The 25,384-nt window shown below is 36.4% G+C and overlaps 1 protein-coding gene across 17 annotated transcripts in view; it reads left to right on the top strand.

The window, feature by feature from the left end:
- syt14b (synaptotagmin XIVb) overlaps window positions 1-25,384 on the top strand; it is a 39,010-nt gene that overhangs the window by 1,022 nt on the left and 12,604 nt on the right. For 2 of the 17 annotated variants that reach the window (XM_073932766.1, XM_073932763.1), the window contains exons 1-4: window positions 3,568-3,596; window positions 11,723-11,770; window positions 17,729-17,878; window positions 21,688-22,580. In XM_073932766.1, coding sequence (XP_073788867.1) covers window positions 21,722-22,580 — 859 coding nt within the window. In that variant the 5' untranslated portion in view covers window positions 3,568-3,596; window positions 11,723-11,770; window positions 17,729-17,878; window positions 21,688-21,721. Of the gene's footprint in view, window positions 1-3,470; window positions 3,597-11,722; window positions 11,771-16,839; window positions 17,072-17,728; window positions 17,879-21,490; window positions 22,581-25,384 lie in introns of those variants that run through there. The other 15 variants (XM_073932767.1, XM_073932764.1, XM_073932774.1 and 12 more) reach the window with 12 other exon arrangements.

The following is a 25,384-nucleotide window of genomic DNA, read 5'->3' as shown; positions in this document are numbered from 1 at the left end:
TGTAATGTGTCAATATTATTCTCTGATCAGTTATTCAACCTTGACTCTTGAGGTCCATCCCAGCAGGCACACAACATCATAAGATGTTATTTTTAGGTTTGATATAGGTCATGACATCAGGTGACTAAAATTCAATTCAAATTCAACAGCTTTTAAGGACAAAGCTAATTTGACATCCAATGTTGTTGATATTAAGTTGTTGGAAAGTGACCAAAATTCAATGTCGAGCCAACATCTTAAAGCAACGTCATGTTGACATCAACTACTAACATTTATTTATCAGGTATGGCAACCAAAATACAACGTCTGATAGATACTATCTGATAGTCAATCTGTATCATTAGACATTGATATTTGGTTGATTTTATGTTGGACGTTGGCCTGATGTTGGGTTCTGGCATTAACCCAATTTCCATTTCCAAAAAAAATACAACATCCCCACTATTTTGGGTATACAACATCAATCTGACATCAAGTTGAAGTCCTGTGCCTGCTGGGATGGTAGGAAAAAGAAATACAATTGAAGCCATCTGTGACCATATTTCCAACATTTTTCATTCTTGTTTTGTGTTCAAAAGAAGAAGAAGAAAATGGTTTGGGTCAAGTCAAGGGTGGAAGGTCTAATGATGACAGAATGTTAATTTTTAGCCTAAACTATCTCTTTAACAACAGTTTTTGTGGAACATATCCTTAAGGTAATGACTATATAATGATTAATGACTTAAGTAACAATAATGTATTATAATAATAATAATTTATTATTAGATTAGACTAGTCCAGGTACAAGTCCAAGACCCATCTCTTTTAATAACTTGGCAGGTACAGGATCTAACATGCTGTTGATTTGGATGATCAAACCAGTTTTGACTGAGCTTTTTCTCTTCCATACTGTAAAGAAAGACACTGTCTGTTACAAGATCAGCTTGATCTGATGAAATTTATGTTCAGCAACATCAACTGTGACTTTTGATAGCAATTTAGCCTATACTGTATCCTAAAGACATCATAATACTCCATAAAAGAACAGAGATGATATGTGCGGGGTTTTAGCAGAGGCTTTTATTTTGCACTGCATTCACTGTTTTACTAGGGATGTTATTATTTAATTACTAGAAAGCAATGAATCTCAAGCTCTATCTAGCACTTGTGAAAATAAATGTCATCCTGTTCCAAAGCAATTTTCCTCCTAAAGATCTTCCTGTCCTTCAAAGCGCACAGGTAGAATTTGCTTTCTAAAAACACGACAGGCAACAGTTACAACATAACAGCCTGTTATACATCTGTCAATGGCATACTGTCCTCCCCTTTTTTTTTTTTTTTTTTGGAAGTCAACAATGTTTACTTTAACAACAATGTTTACTATTCCATCCCAATAAAAATGTTGCCCCATAATATGTTATGATTCAAGTCATTTTACGTGCTCTTCATTGTCTTGAATGAAGGAATGTCTTTCAGTTCTAAATAAAACAAATTATACTTTTTTTTTTCCAAAAGGAAATACTGTGAAAAATTCCTTTCTCTGTTAAATTGAGAAAATTGAGGAAACTTCGTTTCAGTCAGCCTTTAAAACACTGCCAAAAGGACAAATAACAGCTGTTGATCATTTTTTGAACTATTATCATTATAAAGAATACCATCAAGTGTGACTTAGTGAGCCCTATATTGACAGTGTCCAATGACTGGATTTAAATCCTACTTAAATGGCAGCAGTTTTTAGAGTGACTGCATAACACAAATCTCTGACAAAATTACATGAGGGTGCATACTACACATTAGCAATGTCAATGGTCCAGTAACTAATCATCTAGGGCAGGAGTTGTAGTCCGGAAACCCCTAGGAGGTGAAGCAGAATGCAAGTGGTCTGAAAAGTTTAGACATAAAAAATAATAATAATAGAAAAAAAGAAAAAAAATATATATATATATATTTATATACAGCTATACACATACAGTTTTTCTCAGTTCTGTTGGTGCATTTCTCACAACACTATTTACAGTTGCACAACAGTTAATGCATTTCTCAAAACAATTAGTACAAACTGCAAAACCTAGTTGATAACCTGCAAAAGCGCGTCACTTGCTCAAAATGGATAGTTCATTCCTCAAAAGCAAGTATTGATGTTAACAAAAGTATCTGTGTCATCAAGATAAAAAGTCCTGACACCATTGTTTATGAACAAGACAGTCAAATGGTGTTGTCATGTTTTCATCACGACAGTTTACGCTGTTCATTTTTTCCAATGCAAAACATTTTGGTGACACTTCCTGAAAATGCTCAAGACAGCACTATTCTATATTTGCACAGCCATTTGAAAACTACTGTAAAGTTAGACATTACTGCATTTAGTGAGGATATCCGAGTATAAGACACTGAATATGTTTCACATTTTTTGTGCATTTGTTCTTTACAATTCTAATTTATTCACAGCATTGTGCAAAAGAATAAATACAGCCTTATTTACAACAAACATTAACCTCCTTTGGGTAGAGCTGTACACAACTGTAAACAATATTGCAGGACATATTGTGACTGAACCTACAACATATATAGGTCTGTAAATCATTCATTAAAATTGTTCCATTTAGAAAACCTTTTTTAGGAAAAAATTATTAAACATTTTTTATAAAACTAGCTTGACAGATTTTGACAACTAGTTCAACATTTTTGTATGTAATAACTCAAGTAATGAAATGAGGACTATTAGTTTTATATGGTATGACTATTCAGCATTCACAAGTTTAGGTTATTTTGACTGACATGACATAAGCAAAATATAATTTTATAAAAAAGCAGAGAGTTGTATGAAAGCAATTGATGCATGTCCAAAAGCATTCGCAAGTTGACGGAAGGAATGAGAAACTGCTACTATAATGTGATCATGTGAGAAATGCATTAACTGTTGTGCAAATGTAAATAGTGTTGTGAGAAATGCACCAAAGCCACTGAGAAAATAATAATAATAATAAAAAAATGATATAAATAAATTAATAAATAAAAATAATATGAGATCAAAGTAAATACATACTAAATGTTACTTTTAAAAGTAACGATAAGTAAATAATTCGGTAATAAAATAAATCAGAACATTAATGTGAAGCACTACATGGCAAAAGTCAACAGAAAGTATTTTAAATAATATTTTAGACAATTGTTAATTTATTATTATAATTAAAACTATTATTATTATTATTATTTTAATATTATTGTTATGCCTTTTGACTTTCATCAACATTTGACTCAAAAGAAGTGCATTGGAAATTAAAGGCTAATTAAAATATGAAAGTTATTTTTTATGCATCAACCGATTGATCTGTTTCCGATTGATCTGTTTTTTATGCATCTAGTGATTGATCCGATTTCACAGATCTGTTGAAAATATGCATTTCATAATTTTAGACTTATATGTAAAATCGGTGATATAAAAGCTTTTGCGCGTTGCCACAGTTTACAGTTTGTCGGTGTCGCGCGCGCGCCGCAGCATCACGTCTGTCCCAGGGCCAGTACATCATCTCCTCCCCTCCTCTCAGCGTGGAAACACCTTCTCTCCACAGCACCTCATCACGTCCCATTCACACACAGCATCATGGCGTTTGAGGGTGAGTAGCATCACTGACCAGCGTGGGTAAAGTACACCGTGATCTTTATCGCTAACATTACATAACACTGACTGTGCGGGGACGTAGTTTAGCGCGAGACGCTGAGGAATGTAAGGAAACGCAAGCGGTGTTGTTATTAAGTGTAAGTTTAGGTGCATTTATGACGCGGTCATATGATTTTGTTACTGCATCAATGCGGACTTAGCCATAGAGTGATCAACGTGCTGTCGAAATGACTGCTAAATACAACAACACATTAAATAAACAAGTAGGCTAGACAGTGATGAAGTCAAATGCACGTGCAAACAAAGGAAATGGCAAATAGTGTGCGAGTTTGCTTTTGTAGTATTTTGTCGTCGCGTTATGAAATCGCAATTGTGCACAGCAGCCTGGCAGGTCTCCATCACATTAGGTCTTTGTCCCGTCAGGTGAAGTTGTTAGTACAAGATGGCAGTCACTGAGTGTCCTCTAGTGTTGACATGAGTAAACAAGAAAAAAAAAATTGTCATTAAAGGGTTAGTTTAACCCAAAATGAAAAATTGTCAACATTCACAATTGTTTCAAACCTGTTTCAGTTTCTTTCTTCCACTGGATGCAAAAGATGATGTTTTGAAGGATGAAGCCTGCAAGTTTCCACTTCCGTATTTGTTCTTCCTACTATAATTCCCACAGATTGGAATATTACATAACAATGCTTGTAACGATAATGGAAAGATGTGCATATATTTTGAAAATGCAAAAAACAACTTTATAAACTATTAAGAAAACTAAATAACGAATAACTACAAAACTACAACAAGTAGGATACACTTTTTATCCTATATTTTAAAAGCTGTGGATAAACTACATGATAGAAACACATTTACTGAAAAAATTCCAGCAAGTGCATCAACAGAATCATGTGATTTTGATCAATACAGACATTAATTGACTGTATTCTAATTGATACTGTCAAGCGCGAAATTACTCACAGCCCTGGCAAATTCTGACTTAATGTTACTTTTATTTAACCAGTGACCTTTTTTAATTATTTTTAGGGGAGAGTAGGAAGGGTTGCAACATGGGTCAGTTGCAACAAGACTCATTCCACCATTCAGGAATGAGCTAGAGCAGTGTTTATCAAACTGTTTTCACCAAGTACCACCTCAGAAAAAAAAGTCTGTCCAAGTACCACCATAATGACTGGTAATGAAATACATAATAGGCCTAATTAAGTGGCTACCGCTCTGCACAGTTCACAAACGTGGCAGATTAATTCTACTTATTATGAATAATTATTATTTTCAGCCACTTTAAACATTATAAATAGTTAATAATATTAATACACTTACAGGTAAAAAAAAAAAAAAGAAAGATCAAACGTCAACATTTAAATTAAAATGTGATTTTAAAAGTTATTTGAAAATGGCTCTGTTGTTTAAAAGTTAAAAGAAAACTACTGTACTAAAATGTAAAGTATTATTAGAAAGTAGCCTATTCATTAAAACCTGCAAATGTTTCTTGGACCACATAAATAAAGGTTATACCAGCCTGATCTCACGAGAAAACGTAAGTATTTTACGTTTTGCCAGTTTAGTGGCTAATTCAGAGTTGAATTAGCCACTAAAGAGTTCAGTCGTACGAAATGGTACGATTTTAAAAAGGAGGCGTGGCACCTGACCCCACCCATAACCCCAACCCTCATTGGGGGATAAGCAAATCGTACTAAATTGTACGAATTAGATCATACGAATTCATACGAATTAGCCAGTATATGAAAAAGTTACGAATTGCCGTGAGATTGTGTTGGTTATACAGTATGTCATAATATTCATATATAACTCTGTTTGATAAATTTTGAAAAATATGTTGCATGTATATTTGACTTATTTGTATATCTTTGAAATCTAAACATTAACTTGTATTTTAAATATATGAATTGGACTTACATATTTAAATTGGAAATTAGATCTGCTTACTGCTCATTAGAGTAGGCTATGTATGTCAGAGAAGCAAGTGATTAAACTACCTGTCAACATTGGGATATAAAAAAAAATGAAACACACCCTCAACCGCTACAAGGGAAGGAAAATAACCTCAAATGATAGAATACATAATAAACATTAGAAAAATTAAAATAAAATAAAAAGTTTAGCCTATTAAAATCAATTTCCTGCTCACATCGTTGTTATCGTACGTGTCGAAGGGTTAAAAGTGTGTTAGTTTTTTTACTTGAATTATTCAGCGATTCCTCCGCATAGCACTAGAAGGAAGCCTGCGTACATATACCACAGTTTGAGAACCACTGAGCTAGGGTGTTGATATTCATATCTTCAGTTAAACCGTCCTTCAATCTGAGAGACATCAACCATATGTGACTATTCCTTCGGTAAAACCCATTTTGAGGTAAAAAAAAAAAAAAAAAGTATTTTTTTAATGTTCAGAAAATGTCTCATACTGTTTAATCTGTTTTTTTCTGAAACATTATTCATTTTTATTATTTAAATCACTGTTTTATTAGCTTTAAATAGGTGTAGCTATCAAGCGGTAAAGCTAGTGTATATACATAGCATAGACAGTTTAATCACGATTGACAGAGTTGGGGCAGTTGCAACAGCATGTGACAAAATGAATGACAAAATTCATTTAAAAGCTTGCCATATTAACAATGTACAAAAAATGTTTAATTTAATTACAGTTTCAATGTATTTTTAATGAGAAAGAATGAATTATTTATTAATGAATTAATTCAAATTAAGTTCAAAGAAGCAGTTTAGTAAAGATTCAGATATTTTTGTTGTTTTTTTATTTATTTTTTATTTTGGCCCTATTTATTGGCTGTTGCCTGTTCTTTTGATAGTCTGTATTTATATGGTCAATTTAACACATTTAACATTTTATCCTATTTACATTTAGTCTGTTTACCCATTTTTTTTACAAATAAAATCCAACTGTCCTTATGGGTTGTAGCAACCATCCCTGTGCTCTTGTCCAATAGATGTGGTTTATTATATTAAGATTTTGGGTTCACTCTGAGAAACTGAAGGAAATGTAAAAAGTGTTGCAACTGTCCCCACTCTCCCCTATTTTTTTAAAACTGGAAATGACACTGGCGTCTTCCAAAAGATAATAAGACAATGTACAAGATGCATCATTGTGGAAAAAAAAAATATTTATTAGCTTTTATTTACATTTGAACATATACTTTCAGGTAGTGGTCACTGCAAGACACTTTCAATTTTAACAAACAGAACTTAAAACCTGTAATTTTATTTAAAACAAACAAAAAAAATAATCATCTGCAAAAAATTAAATAGTAAAAAATTCAAAACTGGGAAAAATTTACTACTACTGTTGCTGATAACGATAAATGTAGAAAGCTAATGTCGTAATTTGTACAATTCGTATTTATTTTTAGTGTCATTTTCAGTAAATGATTCAGTTATTCACTCATAAAACTTCATGTTTCATTGCTAGATGTGTCATTTTTGAAGAAATATTCAGCGGCATATTTTTTTATGGATGACATGGTTGCGCAGTGGGTATCACTCACAGCAAGAAGGTTGCTGGTTCGAGCCTCGGCTGGGTTTGTTGGCATTTCTGTGTGGAGTTTGCATGTTCTCCCCGTGTTTGTGTGGGTTTCCTCCGGGTGCTCCGGTTACCTCCACAAGTCCAAAGACATGCACTATATGAATTGGGTAAGCTAAAAAATTCAACATAGTGTATGTGTGTGATTAAGTGTGTATGGGTGTTTCCCATTGAAGGGTTGCTGCTGGAAGGGCACCCCTTGCATAAAACATATGCTGGATAAGTAGCAATTCATTCTGCTGTGGCGACTCCAGATTAATAAAAGGGACTAAAAGAAAGAAAAATGAATGAATGAATATTTTTAATGGCTGGTTGTTGTCACCACCTTTTGGTTAACTAACATCATTGCTGCCTATACAACTTTCATTTCTGGGCATTGTTAACTGCATATGATGGAGATTTTAACATAAACATCAGTGGTTTATCCAAACTATAAAGCACTATTTCAGTATTTCTGTGTTATTTGACTGTTTGTAACTTCATAACTAACTTAAGACTAAAGACTCAGTCTCTTTCTTGATTTTTGCGTTTTCAGATTTGAATGCAGCTATTTGAAGGAATAATAAACACATGCAAGTCACTATCATTTATAATTTATGTAATGTTAGTCTTGACATGGGCGACGCAGTGCCGCAGTAGGTAGTGCTGTCGCCTCACAGCAAGAAGGTTACTGGGTTGCTGATCCGAGCCTCGTTCATTCCGCTGTGGTGAATTAATGGAGACTAAGCCGAAGAGTAAATGAATGAATGAATGAGTCTTGGCATCCTGATCTTTTAATGATTAATTGTACAGTTAACACTGAATGCAGTGATGCAGGCTAAACTAGCGACAGAAAACACCTTTAATAACGTAAGAAACCCACCATATCCTGAATAACCTACCACAACTTCTTCCGTTATTACATTTTACAGAAAAGCCTAAATGCTTTCATGCTTGTGATTTCAATTATGCGAGAGGCGATATCTCTGTGATCGTTACAATATTAGGATTTAAATATTAGTTAAAAAATATATATAAAATCTGCGGGCCGAGTGTGTTCCATACCATGGGTTGTAATCCGTACAAATCAAGGATCAACCTTGATTTCTTACACCCCTACTTTAAGGCAGAATTTGCCAGGGGTATGAACAGTTTTGGGCTTGACTGTATATTTTCACCAGTTTTTCAGCAAGTGACGATTTTGTCCTCTTTGAAAATGGAAACGTAGCTAATGGTTACCAGTGTCTGGCATTTTCAAAAGATTGTCTTATAAATTCAACAAAAAAAGAAACTGAAACAGGTTTGAAGCAAGTGGAGGCAGAGTGTTGGGGAATTCATTGTTTCTTGATGAATTCAAGTGGACAGTGCTCACTGGACAGTAAACAAGATATATTGGTGAGCATTGTTTTTTGGCTGAGTCATCACTTTTGAAACAGGAAGGAAAGACCTTAACTAGACATGGGTAAGACCCCTGAAAGACCCTGAGATTTAAGATCCCATTAGCGGAGAAGCTGATAGAGGTGTGTAATTTGTAAATTTTGGGTGGAGTATTAGGACACAGAAATGTATTTAAACGGTCACACTTTACAATATGGTTCATTAGTTAATGTTAATTAATGCATTTACTAAAATGAACAAACAATGAACAATACATTTACTACTGTATTTGTTCATATTAGTTAACTTAATGAAAATACAGTAGTTCATTGTTAGTTCATGTTAACTCATGGTGCATTAACTAATGTTAACAAGTATGGACTTGAATGTTAATAATGCATTAGTAAATGTTCATTTATGATTAATAAATGCTGTACATGTGTTGTTTAGGATTAGTTCATGTTAGTAAATGCATTAACTAATAAACCTTATTGTAAAGTGTTACCATTTAAACTGTGTGCAAAGCCTATGTTCAGCAGACTCTCGAACGACCTGTCTCTGTTGTTACTGATTCTGTAACAATAAACTGCTTTGCCTAAGGACTTCGGAGATCTCAGACTTTGTCATTTTTTAATAGTTTGACTAAGAGACTTTTTTTTTTTTTAAGAGAACTTTTTTCCACAGCAAGAGTAAACAATGGTAGAATAATTTTTTTTTGTTGGAACTAACCCTTTAAATGTTTGGAACCACCTGAGTATGAACAAATTGTGGGTAAACTGAAGTTCCTAAGTAATTTCGGTATCAGCCTTTTCACTGTTTCAACTTTTGTTCTGGCATCCCTCCACCTCCCCATCTCCTTCTTAGTGTTTCAAAACATCTAAAAAGGGGTGTGAGATTCATACTTGGGGCCTCAAGCCTTTTCCAAGGACGGGAGGTCCAAGCTTTCTTTGCGGGGTTGATAGCTCGGGCCCTTTGCATCAGGACAGCAATGCCAAAATCGTTTACCATGTTTGACGAAATTGATTAAGCAGCTGATCTCGTAAATGATTGAATTCAAGAAGCTTACTTTACAGATTACCATACCGTTTTCAAAAAACATGGCAATACAATGGATTACAATACAAGCTTCTTAATGAAGAACAATAATTTACGTGGTCAGAAATATAACTTAAAAAACTAAGACAATAAATAACTTTTAACAGGGTATCTGCAGGGTTTTAAAAAGTCTTAAATTTCTAAAACCAAATTTTAGGCCTTAAAAACTTTTAAATCCAGTGAAATATTGTGTTGTAGGTCTTAAATCACTTTAAACGGGTCTTAATTGTACTATGTCCATGTAATGCTGCCCAATCGGGCCAACAACCATCCAGTCACTAAAAATATATTTCAATAAAAGTTGTAAGAAACATTTATTTACTAACTTCATTTACTTATAAATATGGTTAAATTATCTTACTTACAATAACATTAGTTTTTAATGTTTTTTAACGTTTTACCTTGGCCATTAAAAAATCTTTAGGGCTTAGCCTTGTGTAAGTCTGAATTTTCATTTATTATAATAATAATAATAATAATAAACTTTATTTGTATAGCACTTTTCCAACATACATGCAACTCAAAGTGCCTCACAAACAACAACAAAAGCATTAAAATAGACCACATAAACTTATCACATATACTGTAATAAAAGCATTCATGTACACAGTATATAAGTATATATCCACATGATCACACACACACAATAGTCCTTACATATGCAAGCACACACCATACATTACATACATAAACCTACAACAAAATAGATAAAATGCGTACACCTAACAAACTTGTTTATTCATACGCAATTTTAAAAAGATGTGTCTTAACACGCTTTTAAAAACATGAATACTGGGGGATTCTTTCACTTCAAGAGGGAGACAGTTCCAAATTTTTGGGGCATAATGGCTAAGAGAAGTGCTGCCAGATCGCATCAGATTTACAAGATAAAATTCTAAAAGTCTAGCACTAGAAGAGCGTAGCAAACGGTTTGGATTATATTTTGTTGAACAGTCGGAAATGTAGGAAGGTGTCATATTGTGTAGTGCTTTATTAACTAATAAAAGAATCTTAAAATCTATCCTTTGGTGCACAGGTAACCAGTGTAATTCTATTAATACTGGTGTAATGTGCTCTCGTTTCTTCAATTTCATTAAAACTCTGGCTGCTGCATTTTGTATCAATTGCAACTTCATTGTAGAACCCTTAGGTAGACCAGTATAGATAGCATTGCAATAATCAAGCAAAATAAAAGCATGTATTAAATTCTTAGCATCATCAAAAGATAGGAAAGAACGAAATTTGGCAACATTTCTTAAATGATAAAATTATGTTTTTGTAACTTGATTAATATGAGATTTAAAATTAATATCACAATCGAAAATAACACCCAGGTTCTTTAATTCTTTTTTGGATGGTATAAAGAACACAATTCTGCTTCAATCCTCTCTCGCTCAGGTTTTTTGCCCACAATAAGAATTTCTGTTTTATCTTTATTCAACTATTTATAATTATGGTCTTAAAATTGTCTTAAAAAAGTCTTGAATTTGACTTGATGAAACCTATTAAAACCCTGTGTGAGCTTGAGCAGTGCAACACATATTAGCAGTGGAAATGCCTGAGAGAAACTGGTATCATGCTCTCTGTAAAGGAAAACACTTAATCTTAGTCTAGTAGTAATTTGGGAATGCATTTTCATTGCAAAAGTCCAAAACGGTGATATTCTGCTACTTGTCACTTTCGTGTTTTAAAAAAGTTACAATATTAAGGTGACTTGTTGATTACATGACATATAAAGATTGATTTTTTGGGAGACCTATACCTTTAAGAGTGGTATGCGGCAATATTAATGGAAAGAAAATGGAAGAGCTTGAGCCAGAAAGGTATAATGCTTTCCTTGCCCGCACACTGTGTACAAAACGATGCTTCTTCGATACGGTTTTATCTGAAAGTATGTGCGCGAAAGAGAGAGATATGCATCATCATTAATCGGAGTGTCACTGGCAACAATTTATCAGCTCTTTTTTTTCTGTCTGCAGCATGCGTGTAATATATGAATTGTCAAGTCGGTGACGTAAATGCATAGCTATGACGTCAACGAAAGTCAGTACAGCAGGCATTTTCTTCATCACAAGTTCTTTCCTAAAAGAGCTGTTTCCTGTTTTCAGGTGGGGGGCGGAGCTGTGGTGTTCATGAACTCATCTGTGCTAGAAGAGGTAAGAGAAGCTTTCTGTTCTGTTAGAGCATGCACAGATTGCCGTGTGACCTGTTGTGTACAGTTGCAGTCAGAATTTTTAGCCCCCTTTGAATTTATTTTCTTTTTTAAATATTTCACCCATTGTTGTTTAACGTAGCAAGGAAATGTCCACAGGTTGTCTGGTAATATTTTTTCCTCTGGAGAAAATCTTATTTGTTTTATTTCGACTAGAATAAAAGCAGTATTTATTTTTTTAAAACCATTTTAAGGTCAATATTAGCCCCTTTAAGCTATTTTTTTTTCGTTAGTCTACAGAACAAACCATCATTGTACAATGACTTGCCTAGTTAACCTAATTAACCTAGTTAAGCCTTTAAATGCCACTTTAAGCTGTATAGAAGAGTCTTGAAAACTATCGAGTAAAATATTATTTACTGTCATCATGGCAAAGATAAAATTAATCGGTTATTAGAAACGAGTTATTAAAACTACTATGTTTAGAAATGTGTTGAATAAACCTTGACAGAAATTAAGGTAAGAAAGTTAAACAGAAATTAAGGGGGGAAAATAAACAGGGGTGCTAATAATTCAGGGGGGCTAATAATTCTGACTTTAACTGTAGATACACAGCAAAATCCTCTTAGTAAAATTTACTCAGTTCAGAGTGTATTTGGTCCCTCTCTAAATTAAGTAAAAGTTACTCACCAGCAGAGGTAAAGTTAACGAGACAATGAAGTACCTAATTATGTGATGATTGAGCACTGATGATGAACACCTGCTGCTAATAAGCAGAAACAGAAGAGAACCACAAAACTACAACTACCTTGAGTCACAGCTTTAGATTAAATAAACTGAAATGAAACACATTTAGTCTCTCAAAGTCTCAGCAGAGGATCATTGAGCAACTCCACAAACAGCAGCTTTACTTTTTACCAACCTGGGATGCGTTTCCCAAACAACGACGTAACTCATGGCTGAACTATCATAAAATGATGCATCGATTGGGAAAAGAACTATGTAGTGAAGAGTGTTTCTTAAAACCTGTAGTTTCTCTGTCGCAAATCCATCGCTTGAACCAAGTTAGTTACAACGTAAAACACCAATAATGATGCTCTAAACTAGGTTTTACACAAACATGCATTTAAAATAAAATCCAATATTAGATTTGATAAAAACATGCACTCGCTTTCCATATTAACTGAAGTCAGAATTATTAGCCATTAGCTTTTGCTTCATTCCGCTCCATTTTCGACCACGTTGAAATGTGTTTCTTTTTGTTAATGATATTTTTGTTTGAAAATAAATAAATCAAATCAAGTATATGTAAATAGCACCTGTGTTTGCTTTAATAATATTATTGAGAAGTTGAACATTACATATTCTATTATAAAACATATTACTTAAAAAAGCTAAAACGTGTGTGTGTGTGTGTGTGTGTGTGTGTGTGTGTGTGTGTGTGTGTGTGTGTGTGTGTGTGTGTGTGTGAGGATGTTTCCCAGAGATGGGTTGCGGCTGGAAGGGCATCCGCTGCGTAAAAACTTGCTGGATAAGTTGGCGGTTCATTCCACTGTGGCGACCCCAGATTAATAAAGGGACTAAGCCGACAAGAAAATGAATAAATAAACTTATAAACATTAAGGGCTCTATTTTGACGATCCAGGCGCAAAGTGCAAAGCACAGGGCGTAAAAGCATTAAGGGTGTGTCAGAATCCACTTTTGCTATTTTAAGGACGAAAAATCCGCTTTGCATGCATCCGCTCATGGTCTAGCAGGGTTCAGCTTATTCTCATAATAAGTTATAGGTGTGTTTTGATAATAAACCAATCAGAGTCTCATCTCCCGTTCCCTTTAGATGCCAGTTGCATCGCGCCATAGCGCATTTGCTATTTACACAGCGGACTTTGTAAGTGGAAAAACTGAGCGCTTCACTAGAGAAAACAGTTAAACAGAGCATCTACAGCGCGAGAATGAGAGATGAGCCTCCTCAATCTTTACTTTCACTTTCACTCTCGTGGATAGGGAACGTGTTTTACACACAGACCACCATTAGCCTTTACATAATTAATTTTGTTTATTAAGCGCAAATATTTGTTTCAAAACTATTTCTAAATTCAGTTCTAATTTCCAGCAAATTAATAAATGAACAATAATAACGAAGTGTGCTCAAACAACTGAGTTATATCCTAATACACATGCTACTGTATGCCCTTATATGGTCTAAACCTGACAGGTGGACAAATCTTAAGCTTTTTTTTAATAAAAAAAGAATAATAATATGCATATGACAATACTACTGCTAATAATAATAACATTATACAAAAGAAAATTGTTATGAATGAACTGAAAAAGCCTCCCAAGAAGAAGGCATGGAGGCTGTGTTTTTTATATTTATGTAGACAAAAAAAAATGTAATATCCTAATCCTTTAATTCTTTTTTATTTGTAAAGATATTTGCATATTAATGTACATCCTGTGTGTGTTAAGCCATGTTTAAGCAAGCCGCACAACTAACACTATCTGCGCTGGACTTTAGACCTCCTCTCTACTGGTCTATTGAGTGGTCCATTTTAGTTCCTCTATATAGCAACGTGCCAGCTATGCACCTTAACACGCCTCCTTTTTTTTGACCAGAAGGCCTATGGGTGCACATATGAGTGCAAAAGCATTTGCTAATTAAACAGCGTGCTGCAAAACGACTCTTGCGCCGAGCTAAAACTAGCAAACAATAATTGCGTCCGCCGCATTGCGCCGGGTGTATGATAGGGCCCAAGAATCAATGCAGGATCATTTAATCTGATCATATTCATCCACTTTATAATTATAATAACAAGCTTAAAAAAACACAAACATTAGAAATCAAGTCAAAGAGCCCAAGTAAATGCAACTACTGTTTTCCACGATGGTGACTTCAGAAAAAAAAGTTTTTTTTTTTTTTTTTTTTTTTTTTTTTTTTTTGGAAAAAGTAAAAAACTAAAAGTTAATTCTCAATAAATTGCATAAGGATTTTTGTGGACATTGAAGTGAAAGCGGTTAGTCAAACAGGTTAATAATAAATGAATCTGCTGCTGCTGTTTAAAGTCAGTTGTAGTTTTGTGGTTCTCTTCTGTTTTTGCTTATCAACAGCAGGTGTTCATCATCAGTGCTCAGTCATCACTTAATTAATCTCTTTATTGTCTCATTAACTTTACCTCCGCTACTGAGTAATTTTCACTCAATTTAGAGAGGGACCAAAAACACTCTGAACTAAGTAAATTTTACTCAGGATTTTCCTGTGTAGCATATGAAGATACTAAAATAAAAAAGAACTCATTTAAGGGATAGTTTACCCAAAAATTCTGTCAAAAAACAGTCGAAGCAAATGTGTCGAAGCTTCGAAACGTTTCGAAACCCCCCTCTACAGTGACATCTAGTGGTCATTTCTTATGTATTGCACTGAAACAGCTTCAGCAAACAACAGTTGAGCAGATTGAGGTATTAAACCCCACTTTGTATGTTTGAATCTTCAAGAAATTTAGTGGTGCGGTTAGGGTGTCTGACTACCATGCGGGGATGGTGGGTTCAAATCCAGGCTGATACAGCTATTTTGAAATGCTTTAATACCAGTTGGTAATGCTTTGCTCTTGAATCGTTTTGTTTCAACATTGGTCTGATATCCGAAAAAACAATTTGTGAATAAATATGTCTTGTTTTGGTCTTAAAACAGTGTTGTTGCTAGATCAGAAGCTGTGGCCTGAAGTTATCAAGAATTATTTATTCATTTATTCATTAAATTTCCCATTTATTGTATTTTATTAACGTCTACCCAAACCCTAAACCCAACTATCACAGTATTGTAAAATATTAATTATTGTTTTACAGTGTTACAAAAATTATGCTAAATTGATGGCGTAACTGCAGCTGTATCCTATTTAGGCTACACAAAACAGAAACATGATTAAAATACATAAAACCATGATTTCGGAGTATTTGTACAAGTCGGGATTCGTACCCAAAAAGTCATTCGAAGCATAGTAACAGTGTGCATACGCACAGTCCACTAACGGGGAAACGGGGAATTTTCCAGGCCTTGGCAGCCAAATGTAGATTTGCCAGGTCTCAAAACGCTTCTAAGCTGATCCATACTTTGAATCGCTTTAGTCACGTGAACAGGTGTTTCGAAACACTTTAGTCACGTGACTTGAGTGCTTCGGATCATGCTTCGGTGCAGTGTTTTGAAACACTTGCGCTTCGGGATCTCAACACTGTGTCGAAACGTCAGTTTCACATCAGCCATCCCTACCTTCAATCCAGTTTGTTTTTGTTCCGTTGAACTCAAAAGAAGATATTTTGAAGCATGTTGGAAAATTTTAACAACAGACATCCGTTGTTGGAAAATCAAATACTATGAAAGTCAGATTAAAGGTTTTCAACATTCTTCAGAATGTCTTCTTTTGTGTTCTACAATATTAAATAAAACTCAAGCAGAACAAGGGAAGAGTGAGTAAATGATGACAGAATTTTTATTTTTTATTTTTGGTGAACTATCTCTTTAACCTACTTTGTCCCATACTTCTATCAATTATGAATGACCTATCAGGCCTGGTGAACAAAAACAAGCCTCATTATTAATTAACACCTAAGGATCGTATTACTATGAGCAGGAAGACCTATGTGTAAACAACACAATTTCTAAAACTACTTAACCACTGATATTTAAATGACCATGGCTTTGTCTCACTCTGTCAGAGCCACAGAGCAAAGGGGAAGATTTGGTTACAAAACAGTAGACGATAGTGAAAGATTTGGGGTGAAATGTGGAAAATGAAAATGATTTCCATTGGAAAACTTACATTTGCTTACATTTTCTCATTATGGAGTCACTTGCAAAATTGAGAAGCTTACTGTTAAGTGCACACATAAAAATTGTTCTTGACACATACAAGCTAAATGCTGTTTGGAGTAATTCAAAGCATTTTTTTAATGTAAAAACTGGCCACATCCTAACAGTTCACACAAGAACTTTTCAGCTTCGCAATATCTCGGTCTATATATGGAGCAATTAGCATACAGACATGTGTTTACCACTTATATCCCCGTCAAGCCAGCTTCAAAATGAATGTAGGGAAGGTTCCAGTGGAAGGTCTGATGGTATTGTGCTCACAAAGTGTGAAGGGGCATCCAATTACCTTAGACTGGTGAATTATTCAGCACTGGGAGAGATAGATTGAAGTCGAGCGCTATAGATTCACTCGCTGCGAGAGATGGAGGGCAAAACCTTTTAAATATCATGGATTAATCTGATCTCGGAGGAATAAAGAACATTGGCAGAGGAGATATAAAGGTATAGATAACCACACACTGATTGAATGAAGAAATCGTTAGATTTAGGAGACGTCACCAGACTGTTGTTTTCCGGAAGTTGTGGTAATATTTGAGTGTTGAGTGCTGTTTTTTTCTGACCTTTATGCATAGATGTGTTTATATGAAGTATGATCAATGTGTATTTCATGGTGTGTTGAAGAGGCAGAGAAAAAGCATGTGCTTTACGTTCAGATTTCTGCTACAATTAAGAGGTTTACTAGATCATCTTATCATAGGCTACTCAGAAAAGCTCTATGTACAAACAGCTTAATTACTGTTCATGAAAGACTGCATTTAGTCTAGTGTCTAATGTTGGTTTTATCTAATTTGCTCTTATAAGCTTGCTCTTACATGTAGTGGTCTTATGGAGAACATCAAACGGTCTGAAAGTATTTATTTTAAATAGCATGTGATTAGTGCAATATTTATGTTCAGGCCAACTTTCCAATCCAACAAAAGCACTGGAAGGTTTGTTACTCTATCATTACTAGAGTAACTCATGATAGCATCCACCACAATCTCCATTGCTTATCTTTTATCTAGGTAGATCAAGTTCTCAACTCCTGACCTCTGCTTTCTCAGCTTTTATCAGCCAACCCTGTGCTTTCTATTTCTCTGTTTCTGTTTTTTCCTCCAGTATCTCCAGAGCTGCTAGGTGTCCTGTCCTCCATTGCTGTCTTCATGGCCGTGATCGCTCTGTTTTTTCTTTACCTCAGCAGCAAGCTTTCAGTGGAGAGCCCGAGAAGTGATCTGCCACGTTTTGAAAGTTTTGACAAGAGCTTGCAAGGTAAACACCTTGAGCGTTTTCAATTCATGTGTAAACTTGTTATGCAGAGAAACCCAAAATGATTCAGACACTGGATATCATTTTTGAGATATTTATAGGACACTATAGTACAGTGTTTCTCAACCACATTTCTGGAGGACCACCGGCCCTGCACATTTTTCCAGGTCTCCTTAACCAAACACATCTGTTTCAGATCATCAGCAGCGATTGAAAGACCTGTAATAGACAAAGGAGATATCCAAAACATGCTATGTTGGTGGTCATCCATGCACATGAGATACAGTATAGTATACGTTATTTTACGCTTTAGTACATTAATATAAGTGAGAATAGCCGTTTAATTCAAATGCTGACATATTACACACAAAAATTTGCATACCATGGACTAAAATTCAGTAGAAACTGAAAAAGCTGCTGCAGGGAGTCTGGGACAATATTGATGTTCAGGTTTACATGGATCTGGTTGTCAGAGAGACATTGACAGAGCTAAGAGGCAAACCAACAAAGGATTGATAGTTGGGTAAAAAAAAAAGTCATACGGTTGTCTGAATTCATTTTGGTTTATTGTAATCAATAGTGCACCTTCCGTTGGAAGTCATCTGACAATATCGAGATGAATTTGTTCTGACAGTTAACCATTTTCGAAACTATAGCAAATAAACTGTGATAAAGTGTTTAAATAGCTTTGACTGTATGTAGAATATTTAACGATGTATTGAGCATTATGCTGCCTTCACACTAGGCGTGGATGAAGTGTTAAGCTCGAGTGTTTTACATGTTAAGTCAATGCAAAGATGCGAATAGACAATCTGCAGCATGAATGACACCATGCGTGTGAACGAAAAGGGATGCTATTGAGCGTTTTGCACGTTTAACATGAGAATTGCCCATATCGCTCAAGTTAGAAAATCTAAACTTTAAAGGATATTTGCGTGACCAACCCTGTTCCTGGAGATCGACCTTAATGCAGATTTCAGTTGCAACCTATATCAAACACACATGCCTGTAATTATCAAGTGCTGTTCAGATCCTAATTAATTGGTTTAGGTGTGTTTGATCAGGGTTGGAGCTGAACTTTGTGGGAAGGTCGATCTCCAGAAACAGGGTTGAGCACCACTGACGTAGTGCCTGTTATTGGCATCTCAAGGGTAATTACTCCCTCTGACACCGAACAACAGTTCATCAAACTGGGTTCGGCTTAGTCGGAAGCACCACTGAAAGCCTCCATCATACAGATACAGTTTCTGGAGGAGTTGATGAACTCACAGAGCTGGGTGCACCTCTGAACGGATGTAGTGGACTCAGACACGGCGCAGAATAAATCTATGCTGTTTTTCAGCCTTCCTAAAGCACATAAAGCACAGCTACTCTTTCAATAAAATCCATGTTAGCTGATTAGCAATGAAACTAGAGTCACCGGGCGGACCCATGGTGAAGCCTCTGTGTCTGTTGGGAAGTGAATTTCAGGTGTGAATGATGCGAATTTGACGCACAAATGACTCGAGTGAATTCAAATTGTTCACGCATCTATTTACATGCAAATGTTCACGTCTGGTGTGAACACAGCATTAGTGAGCACTGTTTTTTGCCATTTCTGGCCATCTTGATCCATGCAAAAAAATACTATGTGCAAACCTTTGAAATGTAAACAATGAGAGAACAGGAACCAGTTTGAACATGATTGCTGTTGAGGTTAAAGCTTAAGCAAGCTCACTAAGTTTTACAAGACTTGTATGTCATGCTTTTTTATTAAGAATCAAATGCTTATGAGTAGGACTGGGTGATTAATCAAAGGCAATTTTTATGTGCATTTTGTCAATAAAGCCAGTTCTAATAAATCTCCATCATACTTTCAGATGGAGCAGTATTTACTAAACAGAGCTGTAGTACACTGAAGCATCACGTTCAAAATAGAAAATCAGTTTTAACTGATGATAGTGAAATTATTATAATCATTCAGGGATACAGACAGCTATTTTCATGAACTGCAGCTGTTTTGTAGTATATGCTACGTGTAAAAATGCCACATTTATGGAGATGTTTTTACTCCTAATTCACTTCATCACTTTAGTTAAGTGTTTAAAGTAAATCCTTTGGTGAGGTGATTCCGTAGTCATCTGATTATTCAAAGAATAACAATGAATACACAGTGATTATTCATGGTGCTAAATCAGTGATAACTGTTAAATCTTCTGTTCATAATGCAGTGCTATAGACTGATTTCGTGTGGCTGCCATTTAAAAAGCGAAGTCTAGGCTGCTGTGGGAAGAAACCCGGAAGTATCAAACTGGAATATTGTGTATCTGGCTGTATATCTTATCAGTGAATAGAAAGCGACACATATTTAGAATTCCACCACCTTTTAAGTGTCCCTAAGGTCTTTTCTGAATGGAAAGTGAAAATAAAAAGGGATATCAGACCTAATTTTCAAGTTAAGGGAAATAGCACTAGTTAGCTAACGTTATCTTTCGTGTTTTAGATGCCATTTATCAAACTCAAGGTAATGAAATGATTCTTTCACTATATTAGACTGGTCACGATACTGAATTTTGGTACTGAAATAAAAATTTCCCACTAACATTTAGGCACTGTTGAACTCAACACAGCTAATTTGCCGTAGTATTCACCAGTGCTCAACAGAAATTACTGTGATTGGCTGTGAAGCTTCAACACTGTTTACCGAGTGCAAACACAGACAAGCAGTCGACTGATCTTTGCAGCTTTAAATGCTCCAGTGTCAGTGTATCTGTGCTTGTACCGGTTTGTACTCGATGAAGAGAGGTGAACTGATGACCTTCATGGCCAATCACAGTCATTTCTGTTGAGCCCTGGTGAATAGTATGGCAAATCTGCAGCGTTTAAGAACCCGCTCATCTGTGCTTAATTGTTAGCAGAAAATAGACACACAACACGACGGTGTGCTACAGATGACTGCATTGTTTTATTGCTGACCGGGTTACATAGGCTGAAGCAGGGTAGCTCCCACGGTGTTTACCTGGTGCCATGAACTGAAGCTATGGAGGACACTCTTTAATAGGGTCCCAGTTTATATTAAGTGTCCTTAACTACTATGTACTTACATCAACAAATAAATACAATGTACTTACTGTGTTTATAATGTATTTGAGAACACTTGTGGTGCTTTTGAGTTGGGATAGAGGTTGGGTTATGGACAGGTTTGGTGGCATGGGTAGGTTTAAGGGTGGGTTGAGGTGTAAGGGATAGTCAACAGTGTATTTACAAATGTAATTACAAAAGTTAATTACAGATGTAATTACATACATGTATTTAATCAAGCATAAGTACACAGTAAATAAATGTATTTACACAATAAGTCCATTTTAACAAACTATTAATTCCTGTGTAAGTACATATTAGTTAAGGCCACTTAATATAAAGTGGGACCAAGTGATGTTTACACCATGACTGCATTTTAAAATTGCGGCAACAGCTGGAAGTTTGTAGTCTACAGCATGTTGTTGCAATGTTTACAGTGCTGATCCTATACTTCCGGGTTTATTCCCACCACAGCCTCACTTTCATGTTATAAAATGTGGCCGCATAAATTAAGCGTATTGGCATTACCTGTGTTTCTTCTTGATGGGTGTTTAGACATTCTGCACGAGAGCCCCCTCTGGCCTTCGGAGGAGATTTATTACTGATCTCACGACCATGCTTTCCTGACAAGATGTGCATGATAATCACAGCTTTGCTCAGTTGCATTTTATTTCGATTAATCGTCCAGCCCTACTTAAATACCTATCCTGAAGACTGATGTATACAAGCTGACTTTTCAACATAATTTGCAGTCAATTAGCAGAAGCACACCAAAGACACAAAGCAATGGCTTTTTTCAAGAGCTTCCAACAGAACCTCCCTTCTGTCAGTTCCCTCCTGGACTCCGTCTCAAACACCGTCTCGACTGCTGTGGATGATCTGTCCACTGCGGTCAGTGATGTCACATACACTGTCAGTGACCAACTAACAGAGCAGGTCAATACAATTATCAACAAAGTACAGACAGAAGAGGATGGAAAATCCGGTAAGGATGCTGAAGGCTCTTCGGATGATGTCCAAAAGGATAGGAAGCTAAAACGGCAGGATACGGAAGCAGATGCTGATGGTGAAAGTCGGAGAAGCCGAAAATCAAAAAAGAACTCCATGTGGACTATTGAAGTAGATGAAGCGGAAATCCAGAGAGAGAAAGAAAGACAGGAGGAAGCAAGGAGAGCTGAGGAGGAGGAGTGGGAGTGGTGTTATGCACCCTCCAAAGGTTGGTATCGTAAAAGGAAAGACCCAAACCAGCCATCTCAGACCTCAGACAACCAAACAAGCAACACTGAGCAAGAATCAAAAGAGGTAGGGACTTTAGAAGAGAGTACCTCTTTGTCAGGCAAACACAAGAAAGAAGGTGACCACCACAAGGAAAACGCTAACGGAGTGCACACAAGTAATAGTCAGGAAGAGCAGGATTCTCAGGAAATGTCTGGTGATCCTGACACATCTACATCCAATATTGACAGAAATGGAGAGAACTGTAGTGAAAAAATTGAAGAAGATGAAGACGAGGTGTCACATGAAGAAGGTAAAACACAAAAGAAGAAAGGTAAAGTTTTTAGTGATGAAGAACAGGAGGAAGCCGTTCAGGATTCAAAGAATTCAAAGGCAAAATCAAAGGCAAAAAAGAATAAAGAATGTAAAGGTGAGACCGTACGCTGGACTTGCTGTGCTGTGCTGTGCTTTGCTCTTTTGATGAGGTGGTTGTGTGTCTTTGGTTCCTCGCTGTTCCCTAAAATCTCCAAGGTTTTACCTAAACACAAATGGGCTGTCTTATTTATGAATCTTTCTCTTTCTTTTTAATATCTACTGTCCTGCAGAATTTACCCTCAATCCCAATTAAACACACCAGATTCAGCAAAGCTATTGATGTTTTAAGGTCTTCTAGAATGTACTAGAACAGCTAGGTAATCTCTGCAGTGCATTGGCCCTCAAGAAGCAGGTTTAGACAGACTTTCAATAGTGCAGAGGTGCTCAAACATGCTCCTGGGGGTGAAGGGGGGGGGGGTCATTTATCACATCAGTATCACTTTTATATTGAGTTTCATTCTAAGCATTAATAAACACTAGGGATGTAACGGTATTGTAAATACCGTCATACCGCAATATTAAATTGTTTCTATATTACCGAAGTCGCATGACTCGGTAAAACTATAGGTCTTCTGAGAAAATTTGCTCAGGCGAATGAAGCGAACGGGAGGTAGCTGAAACTTCATTTCCCATCAGCCCCGGCGTGGCCATAATCCTTTGCGGTCTGTTGTCTACAGATCCAGTAATGCGGAAATGGAGTGTGCTGCTAGTAGCGGAGATGAAAAAAAGATGGAAATGATCGAACCTAAAGCGGGTGTTGTCGCCGCGCGCGTGCTGAATAGCGGTGCTGTCGCGCGCGTTCTGATCAGCTGTGTTGTGGCGCGCGTATTTTAAAGCGCCGAGGGGGGGTTGAGCACGCATACTCAAGAGAGGTGTTATCGCGCGCCTACTGAAGGGCTGGACTGGACGGACGTTGTGTCGCGTCGCGGGGGCACTTTTGATCGTTTTGGAAGGGCATTTTCTATCCAAGACTAAAAAGGGCATGTACACTGCACAGGTTGAGCCCTATGTGTGCACGTGCCTGCAAGTTGGGGAATACGACTAATAACAGTCATGGGGACTGCAGAAACACAGCACACTGTTCAGATTGATGCAGACATTGACTTGTACCGCAAAGAGATCTCTATCTCACTCATGGTTTGTCCTCTCAAGTGGGGGAAAGACAATGCACAACGTTACCCCACTGCTGTCAACATGGGCCAAGTCATATCTCTCTTGTCCCAGAATCCTCAGTCCCAAATGAGAGGGTTTTTTTTTTCTGTTGCAGGGGACATTGTAAATACCCAGAGATACCAGCTTTTACCAGATTATAGTTATATGATAATTTTCCTTTAAACCCATCTCTATCTAAGTGAGTGATTAAATGTTAAATGTGATGAGTTTTTAACAATACTAAATTGAAACTTTATTTTTTTTACATGGTTTAATAATTTTTTGTTATTAAAATTGAAGTTCCTGTTTCAAAGCTAACAGATAGATGGCTAATTTGTATGTCATTGACACTTTTGGCACTTTTTTGGAGTATTTTCAAAAGTTTTTTTTTTCCTGTAAATGATTCAATAAATACCGTACCGTGACATTCATACCGAGGTATTACCGTACCGTGAAATTCTGATACCGTTACATCCCTAATAAACACACATGAACAAACTAATCAAGGTTTTCAGCCTCACTAGAAACATCTAGACAGTAGTAGCAAGTTTCGACGCAGCCTTAAAAAACTTCACCTGCCTGTAGTTTTCGAACTTGCTTGACTTGTTTACATGTTTGAGAAGAACTCTGAAGGACTGCGCTTCTCAGGACTGAACTTGCCTAGCTCTGTTTTAGATAAATGCATTGGAGGTAATTTCTGCAGGACAATAGTCCTTCAAGGGGAAGGTTAGTCATCTCTTTACAAAAGTCTTGCATGGTAGCGCTTCCCAACCCTGGTGTTAGAATACCCTCAGCTGTATGCATTTGAATAACTCCCTTTTCTGTCATACACATTTACACTCTTACAGTGGTTGTGAAATCACATTGTTCTCTACTGTATAGTATGACCTACTACTCTTGGCCAGATTCTGAAGTAGGAGTTGAATAGACAACTTTACTAACCCATTGTTGGGAGGATGTAGTCCGTCCGAATTCCTTTCATACAATATTCATGTGCAGCAGAGCTGTGGGCGTCCTATAAGCCAATATTGAACCACTACTTCTGTATGTTTGAGGTGTTTTAAAAAAAATTGGTCTTGGAGGCTTGCCATATCTGTAACTCGATACGTCACACCCACCCTCTCTTCCAGGTTGTGCAGTCTTTTCCAATGAGTTGAATCATGTGTGTTAAATGAGGAGATGCCTCGTGTCCTGGTGTCCTGCACAGTTTAGCTCCAACTTTTTTTTCAACACACCTGCCTGGAAGTTTCTAATACACTGAGAAAAAGCTTGATTCGCTGGTTTAGGTGTGTTTATTTGGGGTTGGGGCGGCGCAGTGGCCACGTAGGTAGTGCTTCCACCTCACAGCAAGAAGGTCACTGGTTCAAGCCTCGGCTGGGTCAGTTGGTGTTTCTGTGTGGAGTTTGCATGTTCTCCTTGTGTTCCCATGGGTTTCCCCTGGGTGCTCCGGTTTCCCACATAGTCCAAGGACATGCGGTAGAGGTAAATTGGGTAGGCTAAGTTGTTCGAATTAGTGTGAATAACTGTGTATGATGTTTCCCAGAGATGGGTTTAACATATGTTGGATAAGTTGGCGGTTCATTCCACTGTGGGACCCCAAATTAATAATGGGACTAAGCCGAGAGATTAAAAGAAAATGAATGAATGAATCTGGAGTTGGAACTAAAATATGCAGGACACCGGCCATGCGAACCAAGTTTGGACACC

The sequence above is a fragment of the Danio rerio genome, chromosome 20, assembly GCF_049306965.1.
Source record: "Danio rerio strain Tuebingen ecotype United States chromosome 20, GRCz12tu, whole genome shotgun sequence".
NCBI lineage: Eukaryota > Metazoa > Chordata > Actinopteri > Cypriniformes > Danionidae > Danio > Danio rerio.
This window is presented reverse-complemented; position numbering and strand designations above follow the sequence as displayed.